Raw genomic sequence first — 23,746 nt, forward strand, 5'->3', positions numbered from 1 at the left:
AAGGGGGCACGATGGGCTCAAGCTCTGCCAGGGGAAATTGAAGTTGGAGAGCAGAAAGAAATTCTTTGCAGAGAGAGTGCTCAGGGATTGGGATGGGCTGCCCAGAGAGGGGGTGGATTCCCCATCCCTGGAGGTTTTTCAGCTGAGCTTGGCCGTGGCACTGAGTGCCATGATCTGGTAAAGGGACTGGAGTTGGACCAAGGGTTGGACTGGATGATCTCAGAGGGCTTTTCCAACCCAATCCATTCTAGGATTCCATGATAAAACAGAGGTTTAGACCCAGCTTTGCAACCTGTGTCCAAAGCCCTCCACACTCTCATATTTCCATATGTTTCTTCATGGATATTCATCTCCTTTTTTTGTGTGTGATTAAGTTGGTTGCAAATTTGTTTCTGTGTTGAGAAAGTGAAGCTGCTCTGAACTCCAGGATGGGAGAGCAGGATCAGAACCAGGTGGGAACTTCATGGCCTGCCCAGAGAGGGGGTGGATTCCCCATCCCTGGAGGTTTTTAAACTGAGCTTGGCCGTGGCACTGAGTGCCATGATCTGGTAAAGGGACTGGAGTTGGACCAAGGGTTGGACTTGATGATCTCAGAGGGCTTTTCCAACCCAATCCATTCTATGGTTCTGTGATACCAAGAGGCCCCAGAGCCTCTTGGACTAATTAAAGCAGCCAGGATACCCCAAGAAACAAAGAGAAATCAGAAAACATGTCAAAAGAACAGGATAAGTAGAGAAATTCGCCAATTAGACCAGTTACAGTTGCCAACAGATCTGGTTTGGAGCAGTTTTGAGCAAAAGGTAAAAGGTTCACATGAGAAAGACTCCAAACTTCATCCCCAAAGACCACCAGAGCCCCTCATCCCAAATTCCCAGGAGAAAAGGCACAAAGAAAGAGGTGCACGGGGTGGAGAAAATGGAAATCAGTTCTTGAAACTCATTATAATAACCTGCCTTCTCTAAGAAAATGATGTTTATGCATGAAGAAATAATAAATATGTATAACTTGCATATAAACCAGTTGTTAACTCAACCAGGTGTGAATGTTTTTGGAGGATCTTCCCCCCTGCACCCAGGCCTGGACTAAACAAACCTCTCTATAACCTTATTGGATAGAGAGTCTTTATTCCACAAATCACATGGATACCAGTCCCTTCCCAGTCTTGATGAATTCTTTTGTCAGTGACTCATGGTAGTCTCGTTGTGTGTTAACAAGTCTGTCTTTTGCTGCTTTAAATTTGTATTTTAATTTCTCTCCTTGTGACCTGCAGCCTCCTTTGAGGCCAGTGACCTGTGTGACCTCCAATCATGGGTCACCTCTGCTCTGCTGAGCCCCTGGACAGCCAGGGGTGTGGTGAGAAAGCCTGAGAGGGGCTCACCAGGTGATATTCAGAGCAGACAGAGGGAAGGTTTTTACAGTGAGGTTTTTACAGTGGCTCAGGTTGTCCAAAGAGCTGGTGGATGGTCCATCCTTGGAAACATCCTTGGTCAGGTTGGACAGGGCTCTGAGTGACACAGGAGACCACAAGTACCACACAGAGTGGCCTTCACAGGGAGAAGCCACAGCCTTTTCATAGAATCATAGAATCCTAGAATGGATTGGGTTGGAAAAGCCCTCTGAGATCATCAAGTCCAACCCTTGGTCCAACTCCAGTCCCTTTACCAGATCATGGCACTCAGTGCCACGGCCAAGCTCAGCTGAAAAACCTCCAGGGGTGGGGAATCCACCCCCTCTCTGGGCAGCCCATTCCAATCCCTGAGCACTCTCTCTGCAAAGAATTTCCTTCTGATCTCCAACTTCAATTTCCCCTGGCAGAGCTTGAGCCCATCATGCCCCCTTGTCCTATTGCTGAGTGCCTGGGAGAAGAGACCAACCCCCACCTGGCCAGAACTTCCCTTCAGGCAGTTCCAGACAGTGCTGAGGTCACCTCTGAGCCTCCTCTTCTCCAGGCTGAACACCCCCAGCTCCCTCAGCCTCTCCCCACAGCACTTGTGCTCCAGTCCCTTCTCCAGCCTCGTTGCTCTTCTCAGTTGGGTTGGAAGAGACCTCTGAGATCACCAAATCCAACCCTTGATCCAACCCCACTGTGATCACCAGCCCAGGGCACAGAGTGCCCTGGGCTGGTGATCCCAGTGGGGTTGGATCAAGACATGGTGGATTCTCTGTCCCTGGAGGTGTTTCAGAGGACACTCAGTGCCACATCCAGTCCCTTCTCCAGCCTCGTTGCTCTTCTCTGGCCCCGCTCCAGCCCCTCAATCTCTTTCCTGACCTGAGGGGCCCAGAACTGAACACAACACTCAAGGTGTGGCCTCCCCAAGGCAGAGTCCAGGGGAAGGGTCACTGCCCTGGGCCTGCTGGCCATGCTAGTTTGGATCCAGGCCAGGATCCCATTGGCCTTCTTGGCCACCTGGGCACACTGGTGGCTCCTGTTGAGCTTCCTGTCCCTCAGTCCCCCCAGGTCCCTCTGCCTGGCTGCTCTCCAGCCACTCTGTGCCCAGCCTGGAGCGCTGCAGGGCTTGGGGTGGCCAAAGGGCAGGACCTGCACTTGGCCTTGTTGAACTCCATCCCATTGGAATCAGCCCATCTCTCAAGTCTATCCAGGTCCCTCTGCAGAGCCCTCCTGCCTTCCAGCAGGTCGACACTCCCTCCCAACTTGGTGTCATCAGCAAGTTTGGTGCTTTTATCCCCTAATAATTCTGCTTTTCTGGGGGTGAACCCCTTCCTCCTGTGAGAAGTTTGATGTGATTTTTGTCAGAAAAACTAATGGGGTTTTGGGGCCCCTACAGTGACATGAGAAAAAACACATGGCCAGACAATTAAACAAAAATTCCAACTTACACCCACATGGAGAGATAAACAGGATAGTGTTAAATCACTTTATTTCCTATAACTTTGTCAAGGACCATTTGAATTGTAACAGGGAAGTTGAAGAGTTAAACTTTCCCACATCTGAGGGGAGCAGAATTTATGGTGGGGTCATCACTGGGGTTGTGAGAGTGACTTGGCTATAGTGGTATATGTTAAACTGCTTAATAATGTACTTAAAATGTTTATGCATGAGTGGAAAGAATGTGTATGTAGAGACTAAATAAATGTTAGAGTTTGGGGTGCAATGGTGAGCAATGCTGTGCTTGCACCCAGCATGCTGAAATTGCTTTAATCATATAATAAACTTTAATTGAAAACCTACAAGATTGAGATTGTTTCTCACACTCCTCTGATGGAGGATGCAACTGTTCTATCATCAAATCCAGGAGGATTTCTGTGTGCTGTGGTCACCACTCACAGCACTGGTGCAGACACAGTGACCTTTTCCTACACCATCCTCATAACTGGGGATAATTTCTCCCAGAAATTATCTACACCAACCTTCTTCTGTCCTCTGAATGATCTTCACTGGCATCACGTTTCTTACATTTATTCTCAAGTGGCAGAGCTTCTTGGCCTTGAAGGAAGGACAGAAGGACATTCAGGGCTTGGATCCACATCCCTGATCAGCGTAACCGTATCAGCAGAATTAATTTGTGGCTGTGAGACTCCACTCGAGCGTGAAGTAAAGCAAGTACAGAGGGGAAGGACTGCCCTCTTCTGATCACTCAGCAGACGCCAAGTTGGAATTGTCACACCTTTGTTTGAACAGAGCAGGGATAAAAGCACCAAACCCAACTAAACTCACCATGAATTTACAAGTAATAAAGTCCCACTGACCTCGGTTAAGCCAAAAGGAGGTGTCAAACAGACACCTCAGGGGAGAGTCTAACCCATGCCCAGGGGTTTGGTGACGTTGCATTTGGGTTTAAGATCCTGAAATCAGCACATGGTGCTTTTCAGTCTCTCTCAACTGACTCCTGTGTGAACAGGAGGAGAAAGGACCTCACAGGGACTGACCAGTGCCTTGAAACTGAAGGATGAGTCCCATCAGCACATGCACACTCAGTGACTCCTATTTCTGCTTTTAACCCCATGGACATCTCGTTCTCAGCCCCAGCTCCCAGGCAACTACACTGATCTCTCAGGCTGAAACTCCCCTACTGAAAACTCTCTGCTTTTCATAGAATCATGGAATTGTTTGGGCCGGAAAAGCCCTCCGAGATCATCAAGTCCAACCCTTGGTCCAACTCCAGTCCCTTTACCAGATCATGGCACTCAGTGCCACGGCCAAGCTCAGTTGAAAAACCTCCAGGGATGGGGAATCCACCCCCTCTCTGGGCAGCCCATTCCAATCCCTGAGCACTCTCTCTGCAAAGAATTTCTTTCTGCTCTCCAACTTCAATTTCCCCTGGCAGAGCTTGAGCCCATCGTGCCCCCTTGTCCTATTGCTGAGTGCCTGGGAGAAGAGACCAACCCCCAGCTGGCCAGAACTTCCCTTCAGGCAGTTCCAGACAGTGCTGAGGTCACCTCTGAGCCTCCTCTTCTCCAGGCTGAACACCCCCAGCTCCCTCAGCCTCTCCCCACAGCACTTGTGCTCCAGTCCCTTCTCCAGCCTCGTTGCTCTTCTCAGTTGGGTTGGAAGAGACCTCTGAGATCATCAAGTCCAACCCTTAATCCAACTCCAGTCCCTTTACCAGATCATGGCACTCAGTGCCACAGCCAAGCTCAATTTAAAACCTCCAGGGATGGGGAATCCACCCCCTCTCTGGGCAGCCCATTCCAATCCCTGAGCACTCTCTCTGCAAAGGATTTTTTTCTCATCTCCAACTTCAATTTCCCCTGGCAGAGCTTGAGCCCATCGTGCCCCCTTGTCCTATTGCTGAGTGCCTGGGAGAAGAGACCAACCCCCACCTGGCCAGAACTTCCCTCCAAATGGATGTAACTGACCAAAATAATATAGAAAACTACTAAAAAAATCCACTAACCTTCACAGGTCTCAAATTGTACTGCCTTGAAGTGCTATAAAGTGAATTTTCAGTATTTCTCAGCACAGTGTCATCATCTCAGTCCTGACTTCTCTGTCCAGTTGAGTGCAAAACAACTTAGTTCCCTACAAAATAAGTGATAGAAGAGCTCATAAAGAGAACACCATCTTGGCCACAAGGAGAAATGGGTTTTATTTTTTGAGTTATCGTTCACCTGATGAATGTTGGTGAAGGTAAAGCAACCTGTGGGGCTCTGCCAAAGAGGTGTTACAGCTGCTGACCCCCAGCATTCCATCTGCACCCTGCTTGGACTCCTCTGCACTTGGATCACCTACATTCATTCTCACCGGCCAAGTATTTCCAGCTGTATCTTAAATCTAACTCTTCCTGCAGGAGAGGGTTGACATTAAAATACAGGATCATTCAGGCTGGAAAAGATCTGATCAAGGAGAGACAACTACACGATGAGTTGTTACATCCCAAACAAAGAATAAAAGCCATAAATCCTTTATGCCAGCTGGGCATTTATCACTTTATAGAATGCACAGACATCTCCATTAGGGACAGGGGCAGATGTCTCAGTTATGAGACAGCCAGATAGGGAGTTAGGGATACCTGGATAGGGAGTTATGAGCCACCTGGATAGGGAGTTATGAGCCACCTGGACAGGGAGTTATGAGCCACCTGGATAGGGAGTTATGAGCCACCTGGATAGGGAGTTATGAGACAGCCAGATAGGGAGTTAGGGATACCTGGATAGGGAGTTATGAGCCACCTGGATAGGGAGTTATGAGCCACCTGGATAGGGAGTTAGGGATACCTGGATAGGGAGTTATCAACCACCTGGATAGGGAGTTAGGGATACCTGGATAGGGAGTTATCAACCACCTGGATAGGGAGTTAGGGATACCTGGATAGGGAGTTATGAGCCACCTGGATAGGGAGTTATCAACCACCTGGATAGGGAGTTATCAACCACCTGGATAGGGAGTTAGGGATACCTGGATAGGGAGTTATGAGCCACCTGGATAGGGAGTTATCAACCACCTGGATAGGGAGTTAGGGATACCTGGATAGGGAGTTATGAGCCACCTGGATAGGGAGTTAGGGATACCTGGATAGGGAGTTATCAACCACCTGGATAGGGAGTTAGGGATACCTGGATAGGGAGTTAGGGATACCTGGATAGGGAGTTATGAGCCACCTGGATAGGGAGTTAGGGATACCTGGATAGGGAGTTATCAACCACCTGGATAGGGAGTTAGGGATACCTGGATAGGGAGTTATGAGCCACCTGGATAGGGAGTTATGAGCCACCTGGATAGGGAGTTAGGGATACCTGGATAGGGAGTTATGAGCCACCTGGATAGGGAGTTAGGGATACCTGGATAGGGAGTTAGGGATACCTGGATAGGGAGTTAGGGATACCTGGATAGGGAGTTATGAGCCACCTGGATAGGGAGTTAGGGATACCTGGATAGGGAGTTATCAACCACCTGGATAGGGAGTTATGAGCCACCTGGATAGGGAGTTATGAGCCACCTGGATAGGGAGTTATGAGCCACCTGGATAGGGAGTTAGGGATACCTGGATAGGGAGTTATGAGCCACCTGGATAGGGAGTTAGGGATACCTGGATAGGGAGTTAGGGATACCTGGATAGGGAGTTATGAGCCACCTGGATAGGGAGTTAGGGATACCTGGATAGGGAGTTATGAGCCACCTGGATAGGGAGTTATGAGCCACCTGGATAGGGAGTTAGGGATACCTGGATAGGGAGTTATGAGCCACCTGGATAGGGAGTTATGAGCCACCTGGATAGGGAGTTAGGGATACCTGGATAGGGAGTTATGAGCCACCTGGATAGGGAGTTAGGGATACCTGGATAGGGAGTTATGAGCCACCTGGATAGGGAGTTAGGGATACCTGGATAGGGAGTTATGAGCCACCTGGATAGGGAGTTAGGGATACCTGGATAGGGAGTTATCAACCACCTGGATAGGGAGTTAGGGATACCTGGATAGGGAGTTATGAGCCACCTGGATAGGGAGTTAGGGATACCTGGATAGGGAGTTATCAACCACCTGGGTAGGGAGTTATCAGCCAACCACAGGACCTCTGTTATAAAGCAACATTTGGCACTTAAGCAGAAGCTCTTCTGTAGTTTAAATCACAGAGAACATAATTCCATCAAGACTTCATCAGCACTGCTGTGAATGGAAGTCTCTGATTCCTGACAACTTCCACAAACAACATTTTTCTTTTTCTTTTTTTTTTCTGAGATAAAGGGAACTCGACTCTCTTTAAAATTAAGACCTATTTAGCTAGCAAGACTTTCTTCTTTTCTTTTTTTTTCTTGGCTTAGTTTTGCTTTCCTCAATTCAAGGATCAGGTGGGCTGAGGCTGGATGAAGCCAATGCCAAAAGGCAAGTGAGGACTGAAGGTGTCAGGAAAGAGCTGCAGAAGCCACAGCTCTCACCTCTGCTCTGAGGTGTAAAGGCAGAAGGAGCAGAGCCAACCCAGAAAGCTGCTAGAACAATTTATCCCCCCTAAATCTATGTCAGGTTTTTCCCCAACCATCTTTATCCTCTTCACGTTCTCTGAAACACCTTCCAGGAGGATTTGCTGCTCCCTTTTCCCTGCAGGACCTCAGCTCAGGCTGTGTGACCTGCAGCCAGTGAGTATTTCCTGCTCAGCTGAGCCCAGAAGAGTCAATTCACTCATCCCTCAGTCTCAGTCCTTCCCCACAGATCCTGCAACTCAAAAATTGCAGAGACTGGAGAACAGTCATGGGAATAACAACTGCACGTGTTGCTTTTGGGGTATTTTCTTTTCCAGCAGTGCTTACAAAGGCCTGGACAAGGCATTGTACTTTTTGCATTGTACTTTTTGCATTGTACTTTTTCAGCAGCTGATAAACTCATGTGAATGAAAGTTGTACATTTTCCCTGCCCCAAATATCGAGGAGGGATGCACAGTCACAGGAAAACTGGTGGCAGCACCAGGTTACTGTTCAGAAAGATCATTTTGAGCACTTCCAACGGATCCTACACTTCTCTCTAAGGCATCAAAATTAGTTTCCCACATAAATGGTTGAATATTGCTACAAAGCATGAGCCTCTTGGGTTTTAAAAGCTAAAATTTAAATTTAGCAGGTACAGCTGTCAGTTCAGCCCCATACGGTGAGAGGAACATTGTTTCTCTCTTTGTCAGAGGGGGCAGTGAATGTGTTGTGGAAGTTGAACATGGAATTTTATATTTTCCAGCCACGCTGATACAATCCAGGTGACCTGCCCAGTGTGGACCAGGTCATGATAAACAGTAAAATGGCCTTTTCTGTCCTAACCTCTGCTGCTGAAATACCAAATCAGGCAAGGGTGTAGCCACACACCTGCAGACAACAAAGGTGGCTTCAAAGACTCTGCCAACCTCCCTGATGATGATGTGCTGAAAGACTTTACTGGAAAAAACCTCCCCAGTGTGATTCAGGAGACAGAGCACTCCTGGCTCCATCACGGCAGTGGGGAGCTCTCACCACCCTGCAAACCCAGACCTGTAGCTGCTCCTGGCTGCTCACACTTATCCCACACAGGTGTGATCCCATTATTTCTCCCTGCAGGGTGAAAAGCTTGGTGTGAAATCACCGTCTGCCAGCGCTTGGTGTGAAACCACCAAGCTCCTCCTGCAGCTTTTCTGCTTGTTACAGGCACAAAAATGGGACTCTGTTGGAGGGGAGGAGGTGAGAGAAGGCCAGTGGGATCCTGTCCTGGATCCAAACTAGCATGGCCAGCAGGCCCAGGGCAGTGACCCTTCCCCTGGACTCTGCCTTGGGGAGGCCACACCTTGAGTGTTGTGTTCAGTTCTGGGCCCCTCAGGTCAGGAAAGAGATTGAGGGGCTGGAGCGAGGCCAGAGAAGAGCAACGAGGCTGGAGAAGGGACTGGATGTGGCTCTGAGTGTCCTCTGAAACACCTCCAGGGACAGAGAATCCAACATGTCTTGATCCAACCCCACTGTGATCACCAGCCCAGGGCACTCAGTGCCCTGGGCTGGTGATCACAGCGGGGTTGGATCAAGGGTTGGACTTGATGATCTCAGAGGTCTCTTCCAACCCAACTGAGAAGAGCAACGAGGCTGGAGAAGGGACTGGAGCACAAGTGCTGTGGGGAGAGGCTGAGGGAGCTGGGGGTGTTTAGCCTGGACAAGAGGAGGCTCAGAGGTGACCTCAGCACTGTCTGGAACTGCCTGAAGGGAAGTTGTGGCCAGGTGGGGGTTGGTCTCTTCTCCCAGGCACTCAGCAATAGGACAAGGGGGCACGATGGGCTCAAGCTCTGCCAGGGGAAATTGAAGTTGGAGAGCAGAAAGAAATTCTTTGCAGAGAGAGTGCTCAGGCATTGGAATGGGCTGCCCAGAGAGGGGGTGGATTCCCCATCCCTGGAGGTTTTTCAGCTGAGCTTGGCCGTGGCACTGAGTGCCATGATCTGGTAAAGGGACTGGAGTTGGACCAAGGGTTGGACTTGATGATCTCAGAGGGCTTTTCCAACCCAATCCATTCTAGGATTCTAGAACAGCAGGACTCTGGCCCTGGGGTTGGCTCACTTTGGGTCCCTGGGGGTTTAATCCCTGCTGGGCAATGCAGGCAGTGGGTGAGGATGGCCAGAGCCCGACTTTAGGAGTTTCCCTGCAGAGGGCGGCCAGTCCTCGCCTAAGAGCTCACAGCTGCAAGAGCTGCACGGCTCTGGGGATGAACAGAGTTTTAGGCAGGAAACAGAGTTCTTCCCATATGCCCAATGTCTGGGAAAGATCTGCCCTGTAAAGCAGCAGCCCTGGGATGTGTCCTTGAAGCTTTATCTGAATACAGCTCTGCAATCCAGATAAAAATGAGCTTCTTGTATCAGCAGGCAGTCCTTGAATCCACCACTCAAGCTCCACTTCTTCCTATCTCCCAGGATTTCTCCCTCTGCACTCTTTTCTCTGTCCATTTCCTCACAAAGAGAAGAAGAGGGGCCAGAGAAGAGCAACGAGGCTGGAGAAGGGACTGGAGCACAAGTGCTGTGGGGAGAGGCTGAGGGAGCTGGGGGTGTTCAGCCTGGAGAAGAGGAGGCTCAGAGGTGACCTCAGCACTGTCTGGAACTGCCTGAAGGGAAGTTGTGGCCAGCTGGGGGTTGGTCTCTTCTCCCAGGCACTCAGCAATAGGACAAGGGGGCACGATGGGCTCAAGCTCTGCCAGGGGAAATTGAAGTTGGAGAGCAGAAAAAAATTCTTTGCAGAGAGAGTGCTCAGGGATTGGAATGGGCTGCCCAGAGAGGGGGTGGATTCCCCATCCCTGGAGGTTTTTCAGCTGAGCTTGGCCGTGGCACTGAGTGCCATGATCTGGTAAAGGGACTGGAGTTGGACCAAGGGTTGGACTTGATGATCTCGGAGGTCTTTTCCAATTCAGCTGATTCTGTGATTCTATGAAATGAGCTTCTTGTACCAGCAGGCTGTCCCTGAATCCACCACTCAATCTCCACTTTTTCCCATCTCCCAGGATTTCTCCCTCCACACTCTCTTCTCTGTCCACCTCCTCACAAAGCAGATCTGGGCTCTTCTAGAGCTGCTGTTCAACAAATGGCTCAGCAGGTCCAGCAGGACCCTTGGCCAGAACTGGAGTCAAAGTAACTGGGACTGGTCTCTGCCCTTCCCCTGAAGGAGCTGGTGCAGCAGATGGGCTCCCTGCAGGCTCCTTCTAACTTCATTGCCCTGAACCAGGTGATCTTCAAAGGTCTCTTCCTACCCAAACTATTGTATGATTCTGTAAAAGCTTCACAATCAGAGAAGAAAACCAGAGCACATCTCACTCTTTCCCTCAGTCTTGGCATTGAGGCCCAGAGAAGCTGTGGCTGCCCCATCCCTGGGGGTGTCCAAGGCCAGGTTGGATGGGGCTTGAAGCATCCTGGGAGAGTGGAAGGTGTCCCTGCCTATAGAAGGGAGTGGAATGAGATGGCCTTTAAAACCCCTTCCAACCCAACCCATCCACGATTCTCTCTGCCATCACCTCAGCAAGGAGTTCTTTCCCAGGGGTGCCCATTTCCTCCCCCTACAGCATCCTTTCCATTCCCTGCCCCCATTTAGCATCTCAGATGAACTGAATTCTCAATCCCAGCCCCAATCTGGGTGACCCTAAGTGGCCTGGACACCGTGTCCTCTCCGAGGTGTGCAGCAAAGGGCCAGATCAGAGCACACACTGAACGTGCTTGGGCACTCACATAATTTACCTGTAGCCAAGTTACAGTTCAATTACTGAAGTAATATCCCATTCAGGCAGAACAAAGAAAGAAAAAATATGCAAATGAGCACATTTAAATTCACTTATTTTAAAGGCCTAAAATTTTTAAGGGCACATTGTCTCTCTGGGGACATTTGGGTTCAGGGATTATAAAACACATAAAGCTATAAACAGTTAAATGGATTGTCATTGCCTGAGCCTCCAAACGTTGCATACATTATTTTTCTCAGTGAGTGCATTATATAATTAACACTGCAAATCCATAACATTCCTAACCATATCCTATCCTATGCAAGGATAAAAAGCTTGGACTAACCACCACCCATTATGGGAAGGCAGGAGGGCTCTGCAGAGGGATCTGGATAGACTTGAGGGATGGGCTGATTCCAATGGGGTGAAGTTCAACAAGGCCAAGTGCAGGTCCTGCCCTTTGGCCACCCCAACCCCTGCAGCGCTCCAGGCCGGGCACAGAGTGGCTGGAGAGCAGCCAGGCAGAGGGACCTGGGGGGACTGAGGGACAGGAAGCTCAACAGGAGCCACCAGTGTGCCCAGGTGGCCAAGAAGGCCAATGGGATCCTGGCCTGGATCCAAACTAGCGTGGCCAGCAGGCCCAGGGCAGTGACCCTTCCCCTGGACTCTGCCTTGGGGAGGCCACACCTTGAGTGTTGTGTTCAGTTCTGGGCCCCTCAGGTCAGGCAAGAGATTGAGGGGCTGGAGCGGGGCCAGAGAAGAGCAACGAGGCTGGAGAAGGGACTGGATGTGGCACTGAGTGTCCTCTGAAACACCTCCAGGGACAGAGAATCCACCATGTCTTGATCCAACCCCGCTGTCATCACCAGCCCAGGGCACACAGTGCCCTGGGTTGGTGATGACAGCGGGGTTGGATCAAGGGTTGGATTTGGTGACCTCAGAGGTCTCTTCCAACCCAACTGAGAAGAGAAGAGCAACGAGGCTGGAGAAGGGACTGGAGCACAAGTGCTGTGGGGAGAGGCTGAGGGAGCTGGGGGTGTTCAGCCTGGAGAAGAGGAGGCTCAGAGGTGACCTCAGCACTGTCTGGAACTGCCTGAAGGGAAGTTCTGGCCAGGTGGGGGTTGGTCTCTTCTCCCAGGCACTCAGCAATAGGACAAGGGGGCACGATGGGCTCAAGCTCTGCCAGGGCAAATTGAAGTTGGAGAGCAGGAAAAACTTCTTTGCAGAGAGAGTGCTCAGGGATTGGAATGGGCTGCCCAGAGAGGGGGTGGATTCCCCATCCCTGGAGGTTTTTCAGCTGAGCTTGGCTGTGGCACTGAGTGCCATGATCTGGTAAAGGGACTGGAGTTGGACCAAGGGTTGGACTTGATGATCTCGGAGGGCTTTTCCAACCCAATCCATTCTATGATTCTATGATTACAGACAAGCTTAGCACACATTTTGGAGGATCTCAGTGGAATAGGTTTGTATGGAGAATGCTGCTCCTCTGCTGAATACAAAGATTATTCCAATTTTTGCATGATACACATGATAAGATTGTGAATAACACAGCTTCTCTTGGCCTCAAAGCATGTTTTTTGCATTCCCCTCATTTTTTAGCTGAGGTTAAGGACACACACACAGAGCTCAGCAGACTAGGCAGGAGCAGAGAGAGTTCCAGGGCAGAGCTCTGCCTTGCTCCTAAGCACAGCTTTGGAACACGGGGCTGGCTGACAGAAACTGAGTGTGAGCACAGTGATGCTCATCTGGAGATCCAGCAGCACAGAGACACCACGTCGCTCCTGGGAGAACAACTCAGAGTGGCAGACAAGAGGATGGAACAGCTTAGCATTTACTGGCAGCTCCTGTGTTTGAGGAACGTAATTTAGGGAGACAAAGTACCTGCTGTGGGAACAGACTCTTGGTAGAGAGATGACAAACAGGTCTTGCCCATGTCTGGGTTTTAATGAGCCAGTTCAGTCAGTGTGAAATGTCAGTCAGTGCCTCTGGAGACAGAGGAGTCACAGCCAAGGAAGACACTGAGGCTCCTGCTGTTCAGCCCCTCTGTAAATGGCTCTGTGATTAAATATTTCAGTTTGCTGCTCAGCAGCTCTCTGGCTGACATTTCTGCCACCATTGCCGTCAGTTCCCTGTTTGTTTCTCCATCAAAGGCTGAGTGACAGCACAGTCTGGCTGAGCATCATGGGCTGGGGACACCCAAACTGCCACTGCCAGCTCTCTGCAGACACACCACGACGTGCCAGTGACACCTCTGTCCCCAGCCAGCCTGTCCCTCTGCCCTGGGAGGATGCAGGAGCTCACCCAGGCCAGGGGAAGCCTGTCCAGCTCCAGCAGCACTCAGAAGGTGTTGGGGTGCAGCTCTGGAAGCAGAAAGCTGGATGAGATGTACAGCAGCCACGGACCAGAGGTGCCATGGGCCATGCACAGGCAAGGATCCCCTGATTTGCTGCAAATTTTGGCCAGAAAACCTGATTTCTCTGCATTCTTCTGTAGGAAGAGAATAATGAGGTATCTGTGGCACCTCAGAGCTGCTCAGCAAACTGAATTAGTGGCAGAAACATTCAAATATAAGGCCTTGTTTTGCTGCAGTGACAGCCTTTACAGTCTGTGATGAATAACCATCATATACCCCCTTCTCTGGAGAGAGAGGCTTTTCTTCTTCCTTCTTTTCACAGCTGAAAGTTGTATGGAATTACACAAGGAAATTCTGGCTGCTCCAACTCATTTTTAACTGTTTCTGGGAGAGTTTTCTCTTGTTTCTGGACTCGCCTGGGGACTGTTTACCCTGCAGTGGACAGAGCACCAGTGTCTCTCTTGCCTTGCCCAGCCTTCCCCACACCCAGCTGTGCCAAATGATCAACTCTGGAGCCTGAGGAGCCCTTCTCAGGTGAGGGTCTCCTGCTCCCAGCAGCGACTGCTTTGGGAAATGGATCAGTCTTCCTTGGCAGGATGTACAGAATCATGGAATCACAGAATGGATTGGGTTGGAAAAGACCTCCGAGATCATCAAGTCCAACCCTTGGTCCAACTCCAGTCCCTTTACCAGATCATGGCACTCAGTGCCACGGTCAAGCTCAGCTGGAAAACCTCCAGGGATGGAGAATCCACCCCCTCTCTGGGCAGCCCATTCCAATGCCTGAGCACTCTCTCTGCAAGGAATTTTTTTCTCATCTCCAACTTCAATTTCCCCTGGCAGAGCTTGAGCCCATCGTGCCCCTTTGTCCTATTGCTGAGTGCCTGGGAGAAGAGACCAACCCCCACCTGGCCAGAACTTCCCTTCAGGCAGTTCCAGACAGTGATGTTAATGCAGCCCATCAATTTCATTAAACTCCCAAAATATGAACTACTCTCTCAGGGATGGGATAACACAAGTATCAACCACATCCACCAAGCTGGAAAAGCAGATGGTTTGAATGTGGACAGCTCAGATCCTCAGTGCATGTTTTGTGGTGTGCTGAGCTGCTGGATTTATTCCTACAACAGTGGAGAGCAGCTCTCATCATGAAGAAGGAATTCACACCTCCAGAGGTGAAGGAGGGTGAAAAGACTTGGCAGAATGTGATAGTTTTGATCCAGGCTTCCCTTAGTAACTAGTTGTCACTAGGGAAGTGACCATTTCCCAGGTATTCCACACGTGGTTTTATTCTAGATAACAAGGCAATACATAAGAGAGAGACAGAAAGTTTCTCTCTTGTTCTTCTGGCGAGGCTTGGGAGCTGTTGGGTGCCTGTGTTAGTCCTACTTATCAGAGCTTAAGGCCCTGTTGCAGTGACTGCCCCAGGAGATCAGGGTTTTCTCTTGAGGAAAGTTCAGTGAGATTGTATTTTGCCAGGTTTTTTAGGGGTTTTGATTGTACTTGTCCGTTCCATCTCTGTTTTGTCCCTCCTTTGTCCCTGTTTCCCCCCCCACTTTTCCCCTCAAGAGCTCCCTGTTGTATGTACAAAATATATATATAATTGTAAGTACATTAAAATATAGATATTCTGATTTAATTCAGTTTCCTTCAGGCATTCAGTTTTCTTTCAGTTTATTTTCCCTCACTTGGAAGAGCCTGGGGACAAGGAGGCAGCTTGGCCCTTGGCAGGAATCCAGGTCAAACCAAGACACTGAGCTTTGTGATGAAAGGGGAAGATGGAACTGTTAAGGACTGAAACAAACCTTCCCAGTCCAGAGGCTGATCCAGAGGCTGCCCCGGGCCTTCAGCACATGGAACATGTGTGTTTCTGTATGTGCACACACACACACACACATAGAAGTTCTGCTGGGCCTGTCTGAGCCCAGTTCATGCACATGGTGATTATTTCACCTTCCACCTCAATGCTGTGGAGTGTTTTAGAGAAGGACTTACCTGGGTGACTGGTGCCTTCCCCAGCATCCAGCTGCTCACAAGCACATATTCTTTGCAGAACAGAGGAAAAATGCTTTGGGCTGAAACCATTTTCTTCCCTTACTGTGTTCTACTGCTTATCAGGGAATTTCATCAGGGTATTTCTAGTAATCAAAGTGGGGTTGGACCAAAGGTTGGACCTGATGATCTCGGAGGTCTCTTCCAACCCAACTGATTCTATGATTCTCTGATCACCTGTGGATGCTCATGGGCTCTGCTCCCCATCCCACCTCCCTTTGGAAGTGTTTTTACTGTCCTCACACAGGGAGATGCAGCACTAAAGTTGTGTCCTGGGAGACTGCACTGGGCACTCCTGCTGGCACTGAAACTGGATTTAGGGACAGTCAGCAGGATTCAGGGACAGACAGCATATATATTGTAAAGGAGACTTCATTAAATAGGAACAGACAGCATAGATATTGTACAGGGAACTTCTCTTCATTAAATAGTCACCCTGAAAACCATTTCACCCTATCCATATGACATTAATCCATCCTATTCTTGCTTCCAGAGCAGCAGAGGGAACACATGGGAACACAACTCTGCCTGTTCCATCACCCAGCCCTGCTCACAGCCAGATGGCAGCTCATCCTGGAGCTCAAACTCCCCTTATAAATGGGACCTGGATGAGTTCAAGCTGTTCCACTGATCTCCACTTGCCTCCCGAAATGCCAGCAGACTAATAGGAATATCCCAGGATTTTGAAATTATTATGGTAATACCTATGGAGCAGCAGCCAGCCCGGCACTGCCTTCTGCATCCTGGAGCCACACAGCTCACAGATCATAGAATCATAAAACCATAGAATGGACAGGGTTGGAAAAGACCTCCGAGATCATCAAGTCCAACCCTTGGTCCAACTCCAGTCCCTTTACCAGATCATGGCACTCAGTGCCACGGCCAAACCCAGCTGGAAAACCTCCAGGGATGGGGAATCCACCCCCTCTCTGGGCAGCCCATTCCAATGCCTGAGCACTCTCTCTGCAAAGAATTTCTTTCTGCTCTCCAACTTCAATTTCCCCTGGCAGAGCTTGAGCCCATCGTGCCCCCTTGTCCTATTGCTGAGTGCCTGAGACAAGGGACAAGATGGAGGCACGGAATTCCCAGCTGGCTAACCCAGCACTGCTCCTTCTGAAATGTCAGGAGAAAATACACAGAAACATAGAATCACAGACTGGTTTAGGTGGGAAGGGACCTTAAGGATCACCCAGTCCCACCCCCTGCATGGGCAGGGACACCTTCCACTGGCCCAGGTTGCTCCAAGCCCCATCCAGCCTGGCCTTGGACACTTCCAGGGATCCAAAGGCAATCAGAGACTCTCTGGGCAACCTGTGCCAGGGCCTGCCCACCCTCACAGGGAATTCCTGCCCAATATCCCATCTAACCCTGCCCTCTGGAAGTGGGAAGTCATTATCCCTGATCCCCTGATAGACTGGACTATCAAAGTTTTGATAAATTACCCCAGTTTTTATACCACTCCCAGCATGACACAGGGAGGATTCCATTGAACAGGAGGGCAGAGCCAGTGCCCAAGAACTCAGCAGTCACTGGATGGGCTCTGAGCAGTTCCCACCCATGGACACTGGAGCACAAGCAGAGTCCATTTCCCACCCCAAAGCACCTTTTTTTCTTACATCTATTGCCATTTTCTGGGAGGAATGTCATATATTGTTTAAACTTACAATATTGTGGTACATACAAACACTACACACAACAGTGACAGACACAGAAATTAATTCTATTTCTCAGTGTAGTCTGTGCTGTCAAAGATGTACTTGGGTATAATACCTCCAATGCTTCATAAAAATTTATATAAACCTCCTAAACCACCTCACTTTCACTGCAACATTAATCAAAGGAACCCTTTTGAGATCCTTTTGTTGCAATCAATTCTGCCACAACCCAAGAGTTGACAGAGGAAGACCTTGTGAGAAAAGGTTGTACTTTTTACAAAGTATATGTTGTTTTTTTTTTCTTTTGATAAATAAAATCCCACTCTTTGAATTTAGCGACACCATTGTTAAGAACCAACTCTGGCAGTGCCCAGATGGCAGTTCAAAACACCATGGTGAGCACAGCTTTCAGAAAGTGAAGATGCACTTCGAGAGGGCTCCATTCACCCGACTATTGTGGTGCTTCAAACCCAAACTCTGCCTTTGAAAACGTCAAAGGCAACTATTCACCAGCAAACACCATATGGCGTATTTGTTCTCTTCAGCTCCTCTTAGAATCAGCAGAAAAAACAAAAAAAAAAAGAACATTTCAGACCTTAAATGACTGTGTGCAGCATTATACAGTGTTCACACTGCAACCTCTCCAGAGCTGTAGATGAAACTGCTCAAAGGGACAGAATTGATCATTCACAGCCCAGTCCCCAAACAGTCCACTTGTAAAATTCACTATGTTGTGGTTTTAAGCTGGGATCCAGGGGAAATTTACATGGGAAAGACTTCCCAGGATGTCCCTAAAGCCCCTTTAACAGCAAGATTAAGTTCATTTTTTCACTCTTCTGACATTCTTCTTTGAAGATCTGGTTAGTGCAGCTCTGTGGTGGTGAAGCAGCTGCTGAACTGCAACGTGATTAAAAATAAACTGCAGTAAAAATAGTCACATACTGGTGACTGGGGGAGAACAATCTCCAGGCCAGCAACAGAACCACCACAGACATCATTCTGACAGCCAAAGGAGCTGGTAAATCATCTCCCTGATGGATTCCCAAGCCACAGCCTGTGGCCAGTGGGTGGCCGTAGTGGAAGGACAGATCTTTGCATGGAGCCCACCAGGAGCATCTCCCACAGGTTCAGGGAGGGAGGTTTTGTTCCCTCTGTTCTCTTTTAACTAAAACCTTGTCACCTCAAGGGCTGGGACCCACATCTCCAAATCCAGGGTGTCCACCCATCATCCCACATGGCCCAAAACACCATTCCATTAACAACAGCCGTGCTCTTTTTCACCTTTTAAAAAATACCACCTGCACATTTATTGAAACACCTCATGGGTAATCTTGCACCGAAATGACTCTTCAAACTGCAAGAAGCACCAGTTTGCAGGAGTCACCACACTGGTGACAAGGCTGAAATTCCCTCCCCATGCCTTGAGCCCTCAGACAACTTGCACCAGTCAAAGCAAAGCTGAGTGAAAAGCAACCCCACACCAAATAACCCCAGCATGCAAATATTCATGCAGTGCAGGTGTTGTGATCATTCCATGGGGTCTTTTCCAACCTAAATGGATGCTGTGGTTTGCAGAAGAAACCTAGACACTAGAATAAACATTTCAAGTCTCATAATAAGCAAAATAATTACACGCTGCCACACAAGGAAGGCTCAGGCCTTACATTTTATTGTTATAGATGAAAAACAGATCTGGCTTGTGATAGCTGAGCACACTCAGGTAACAAATTAAAGCCATCTCTCATATCCCCTTTTCCCAGCATGTGATACTGGGGTTTTAGAACAACATTAAATAACAGTTCATGAAGCAAGATGGAAAATCTGGAGTGGTGGCGACACGCTCCATCTGCTTTGCAGGAAGTTCACATTACACTTCAACTGTGGGCCCTCAGGACAATATTCAAGAGCTAAACTGTTTCTTCCATGGCCACAATAAATAGTCTTGTGGGCCTCTGGTGAAGACATAACAACCCACAGAAAATGGCTTCTGGTTTTGGAGGACGAGGCGACCGATGTCGGCCGAGGAGATGCTGGAGTGGTTTGAGCAGAAAACTCCTCGCCAGTGCATCTCTGTGCCTAACCCAACAGCAGCAAATAGTTGTTCCATCTGTCAGAAGAGAGTTTTGAAAGTCACCTCTCACACTGTGACCTTATCCCTCAGGTTCAAACACCACTGGTTCCCAGACAAGAGATTCTCCATTGATGCCTCTGCAGTGTTGGAGCAAAGGATGGGCATCACCAGCTCCTCTTCCGGGTGGCACCAGGGAGTGATGGGACACACCTGTGGCTTCTGGCACTCCTCCTCTCTGAGCACACACTCCCTGGAGCTCAGCAATCCATTCCCAGCCTTTGCTGGGTGCACAGCAGGGCTGAGAGGGACCACGGGCAGCGAGCTCTGTGCTGCCAGGGCTGGGCTGGAATCCGCTGGATGCTTCCTGGGGTCTGAATTTCTCCCACCACCAGTGAAAGTGCTGAGCTTTAGCTGAGGTATATCAATGATCTGAGACATGCTGCAAACCAATCCTCTGTTTCTCCTTTGCTTCCCCTTTCTAAACCACTCTAGGGGATGTCCAAATGCTCAAGGTAAAGACCACAGACAAAAGGCTCTACCTTACCAATGCCTTCCCCACCCCAGGAATTCTACCCCATCCCCTCCCATCCCATCCCCTCCCATCCATGCAGCTGGCAGCCTTCACACCTATGCTGTTAACCAGCTGGAGTGATGGCATTTCCACCACCCCAAGGTGAGATCTTCACAGTAACAAGATATTTTTGGGCTTGTCAAGGCCTAGCACAAGCTCTCCTACAGCTAAGCCTGCACCTGATCCCACCAGGAAGAGAAACCAGGGTTCATCCAGCACATGCTGCTGTCAGTTATGTGAGTCTCACATGAGTTTTCTTCACAGCTCAGAGTATTTAGTAGATTGCTTGTTAAAAGGGTAGAAATAATTTGTATAGGAGTAGTTAAATAGGGACCTTGGAGTTCCTAAGTACAGCAGTTCCTCTTTGACAAATGGAAGCTGTGCCATTGGGCTGCACAGCACAGCAACACAACAGCAAGGAAAGCAGGGACTGGCTTTTACCACACTATTTACAGCTCTTCCATTTAGAAACCTGCTGAGTTTGGTTAAATGTAAGTATAGAACATTTCTTCCACATACAAACTCTTGTTAGCTGGCTGATTAATTATTAAAGTGCTCAGAAGTGTGGATGAAAACAGAAGTTACAGCAGATCAGTTGTGTCTTTGTCTATTTACACACCACACTCAGTTGCCTGCTGACACCAGCATCTCCCAAAGAAGCTGGAAGCAAAGTGGCCAGTTATGAATCTAATGCCACAGGAACTGTTGTTTTTGACACAGGATCTTTGTCAGGATGTAAAACACACTTTAATTCCTTTTTTAGTAGCAAAGGTGTGTGCCCTTGCTGAATCTGGGTAGCTGGTGGTGCCAGGCAGCATCACACCCTGTTTCCAGCTCTCAGCTGCTGTCCAGCCCTTCCCACTGGGATTTGCTGGTCCTGCCCGAGGCAGGACTCACAGCACCAGGTTGTTACACTGAAATGCTCCGTACGTGGCCTTCTCTAAGTGCTCAGAGAGCTCAGATCTACCCCATGCAACAGAAGGGAGAACTCAGGTGTGAGAAACCAAACCAGGAAAATGCGCTCGGCAAAGATTTTATCTTCCTATCGGGAAAAAATAAAACAAACCCCCAAGTGGCCCATATTTTGGTAGGTCAAATTTCTTCCCCATTAACATTCTCGAAGAGTTATTTTCTGTCTGATGGCCAGACTCTACCTCTAGCTCCATTCTCTGCTGACAAACAGCTGGCCACAGACACTGCCTGGCATCACTTCTCTCTGCACCTGTACTCACACAGGTGCCTCAGAGCAGCTCAAAGGTTGTTGTTTTGGGAACCTGTCAAACCAGGATGGATTCTGACCATACTGGAAATGCTGAATTTGTCCTCGTTGCTTTAAGTTGCTATAGAAAAAGAAAAGTAAAGAAGTTGATCTGACTTCTGTTTGTAAACCTACCATGTACTGTCATTTTCCCCTCGTACATTTTAAGTTCCAAACAGGTCCCAGAGATTGCAAGGCAAGAGTGTTAAGGCAGTGTAAGAAACTCAGCATTCCATTCACACCTCTTGATTCCCTTAGAAGGCATCAAGAGGGGCATGTGGTTTGTGCTTGCCTTTCCTGGAAAAGGCATTTGGTACAGTGTGAAAAATGAATGCTCAATGACAGTGGGAAGCCACTCAGCCCTGGGCAATGACCACACCACCCGAGGGGACGAGGGAGACGCAGGGGTTCCCCTCACCACCGCTCCTTCTGGAACACCTCTGTCTGCACAATGTCCCCGGGGTGCTCAGAGATGCAGGCCCCGTTGATCTCGTTGAGCTTGTTGTCTGGAAGATCCTCAGGTTTTGTGCAAAGCTTCAGCGCCCTGGAGATGAAGACGTCCAGGTCAAACTCGGGGTCTGCCTCCCTGTTCACCTCCGTGGGCTCCGTGTGCAGGTGGTGAGGAGAGGATGGCAGGCTCCGCTCCTGGATCTCTGGGAGGGAGCTGGGACACTCCAGCCCCACCTGCGTGCTCTTCACCCACTGAGCAATCTCCAGGAAGAGGTTGGATGGCTCCTCTTCCAGCGACAGCTCAGCTGCGGGTGTTATGGTTGCTCTTTTCCAGTGGGATAAATCCAAGATTAGCTTGGGCTCTGAGTAATGGTGGGGTTTACTGTCCCTCCACAGCAATTTGTCCAAGTAGGAAGGTGACCCCACTTTGTAATCACAGGATTTCCCACAATCAGCATCAAATACTCGGTCCATGGATGAGTGGGACAGCTCCAAGAACCTCTCCGAGCTGCTTTGTGAGTATTTCCGTGGGTCGACCTGTGCCTCCTCAGCCGTGGATTCAGACCCTGCCCGGGGGTCCCGCTGAACCTCATCCATGTCGTGGTGTTTGTCGTGTCTCCAGTCCAAGTCAGAGGAGAGGCTTATGTGATACCTGTGAAAGACACACAAACAAGGGCTCTGTTGGGAACAGCAGTGCCCAAACTAATGCCCACACTGCTGCTGCCAGTTCTGCCTTTTGCTTGCCAATTTACCACTTACCTGCAGACCTCCAGTGTCTTATTGACAACAGAGACCTTTACTTGTGTGTTAAACAGCCAAGGAGGTAACTTAAGGCTCTGAGGTGGGACCAGGAGCTGGAATGAAAGCCCAACAACCAAAACAAATGGCCCTTTAGTTTAGCCATTCATCGCCTTCCCTCTACTTGGGATTAGAACACAATTAACAGCATTAGTAATCAAACTGTCCCTCAGCCCACAGATGAGCAGCATGTTGTGAGTGCTCCTTGTTTGGGGCCACAGAGGTAAAAGGGATGAGTTTAAACCCCACTGAGACTGGACATCACCAGTTTATTCTGACATCAGGGACCAAGATCTCCCCTGAAGGGTCACCTTGATAAATGGTAACTTCTCAAGCCAGTGGAAGTACCTGACAACACCCACTCTTAGCCATGGTTTTCAAACTTACATCTAATTTACTCTTTCATAGAATCATAGAATGGATTGGGTTGGAAAAGACCTCCAAGATCATCAAGTCCAACCCTTGGTCCAACTCCAGTCCCTTTACCAGATCATGGCACTCAGTGCCACGGCCAAGCTCAGCTGAAAAACCTCCAGGGATGGAGAATCCACCCCCTCTCTGGGCAGCCCATTCCAATGCCTGAGCACTCTCTCTGCAAAGAATTTCTTTCTGCTCTCCAACTTCAATTTCCCCTGGCAGAGCTTGAGCCCATCGTGCCCCCTTGTCCTATTGCTGAGTGCCTGGGAGAAGAGACCAACCCCCAGCTGGCCACAACTTCCCTTCAGGCAGTTCCAGACAGTGCTGAGGTCACCTCTGAGCCTCCTCTTCTCCAGGCTGAACACCCCCAGCTCCCTCAGCCTCTCCCCACAGCACTTGTGCTCCAGTCCCTTCTCCAGCCTCGTTGCTCTTCTCTGGCCCCGCTCCAGCCCCTCAATCTCTTGCCTCAACTGAGGGGCCCAGAACTGAACACAACACTCAAGGTGTGGCCTCCCCAAAGCAGAGTCCAGGGGAAGGGTCACTGCCCTGGGCCTGCTGGCCACTCTAGTTTGGATCCAGGCCAGGATCCCCTTGGCCTTCTTGGCCACCTGGGCACACTGGTGGCTCCTGTTGATCTTCCTGTCCCTCAGTCCCCCCAGGTCCCTCTGCCTGGCTGCTCTCCAGCCACTCTGTGCCCAGCCTGGAGCGCTGCAGGGGGTTGGGGTGGCCAAAGGGCAGGACCTGCACTTGGCCTTGTTGAACTCCATCCCACTGGAATCAGCCCATCTCTCCAGTCTATCCAGATCCCTCTGCAGAGCCCTCCTGCCTTCCAGCAGGTGGACACTCCCTCCCAACTTGGTGTCATCAGCAAATTTGCTGATGATGGACTCAATCCCCTCATCTAAATCATCAATAAAGATGTTAAACAGGACTGGACCCAACACTGACCCCTGGGGAACACCACTGGTGACCAGCTGGACACAGCCCTGTTCACCAGCACTCTCTGGGCCTGACCCTCCAGCCAGCTCCT

General features: G+C 49.6%; 1 protein-coding gene across 3 annotated transcripts in view; it reads right to left on the reverse strand.

The window, feature by feature from the left end:
• Positions 1-19,824: 19,824 nt before the first annotated feature.
• The window catches only part of MAPK4 (mitogen-activated protein kinase 4), a 69,463-nt gene continuing 65,541 nt past the window's right edge, over positions 19,825-23,746 (reverse strand). For all 3 annotated transcript variants that reach the window (XM_071580316.1, XM_071580317.1, XM_071580318.1), the window contains one exon: positions 19,825-22,153. In XM_071580316.1, the coding sequence (XP_071436417.1) occupies positions 21,466-22,153 (688 nt within the window). In that variant the 3' untranslated portion in view covers positions 19,825-21,465. The remainder of the gene's footprint in view (positions 22,154-23,746) is intronic.

This window comes from Pithys albifrons, chromosome Z (genome assembly GCF_047495875.1).
Source record: "Pithys albifrons albifrons isolate INPA30051 chromosome Z, PitAlb_v1, whole genome shotgun sequence".
In the NCBI taxonomy this organism is placed as follows: domain Eukaryota; kingdom Metazoa; phylum Chordata; class Aves; order Passeriformes; family Thamnophilidae; genus Pithys; species Pithys albifrons.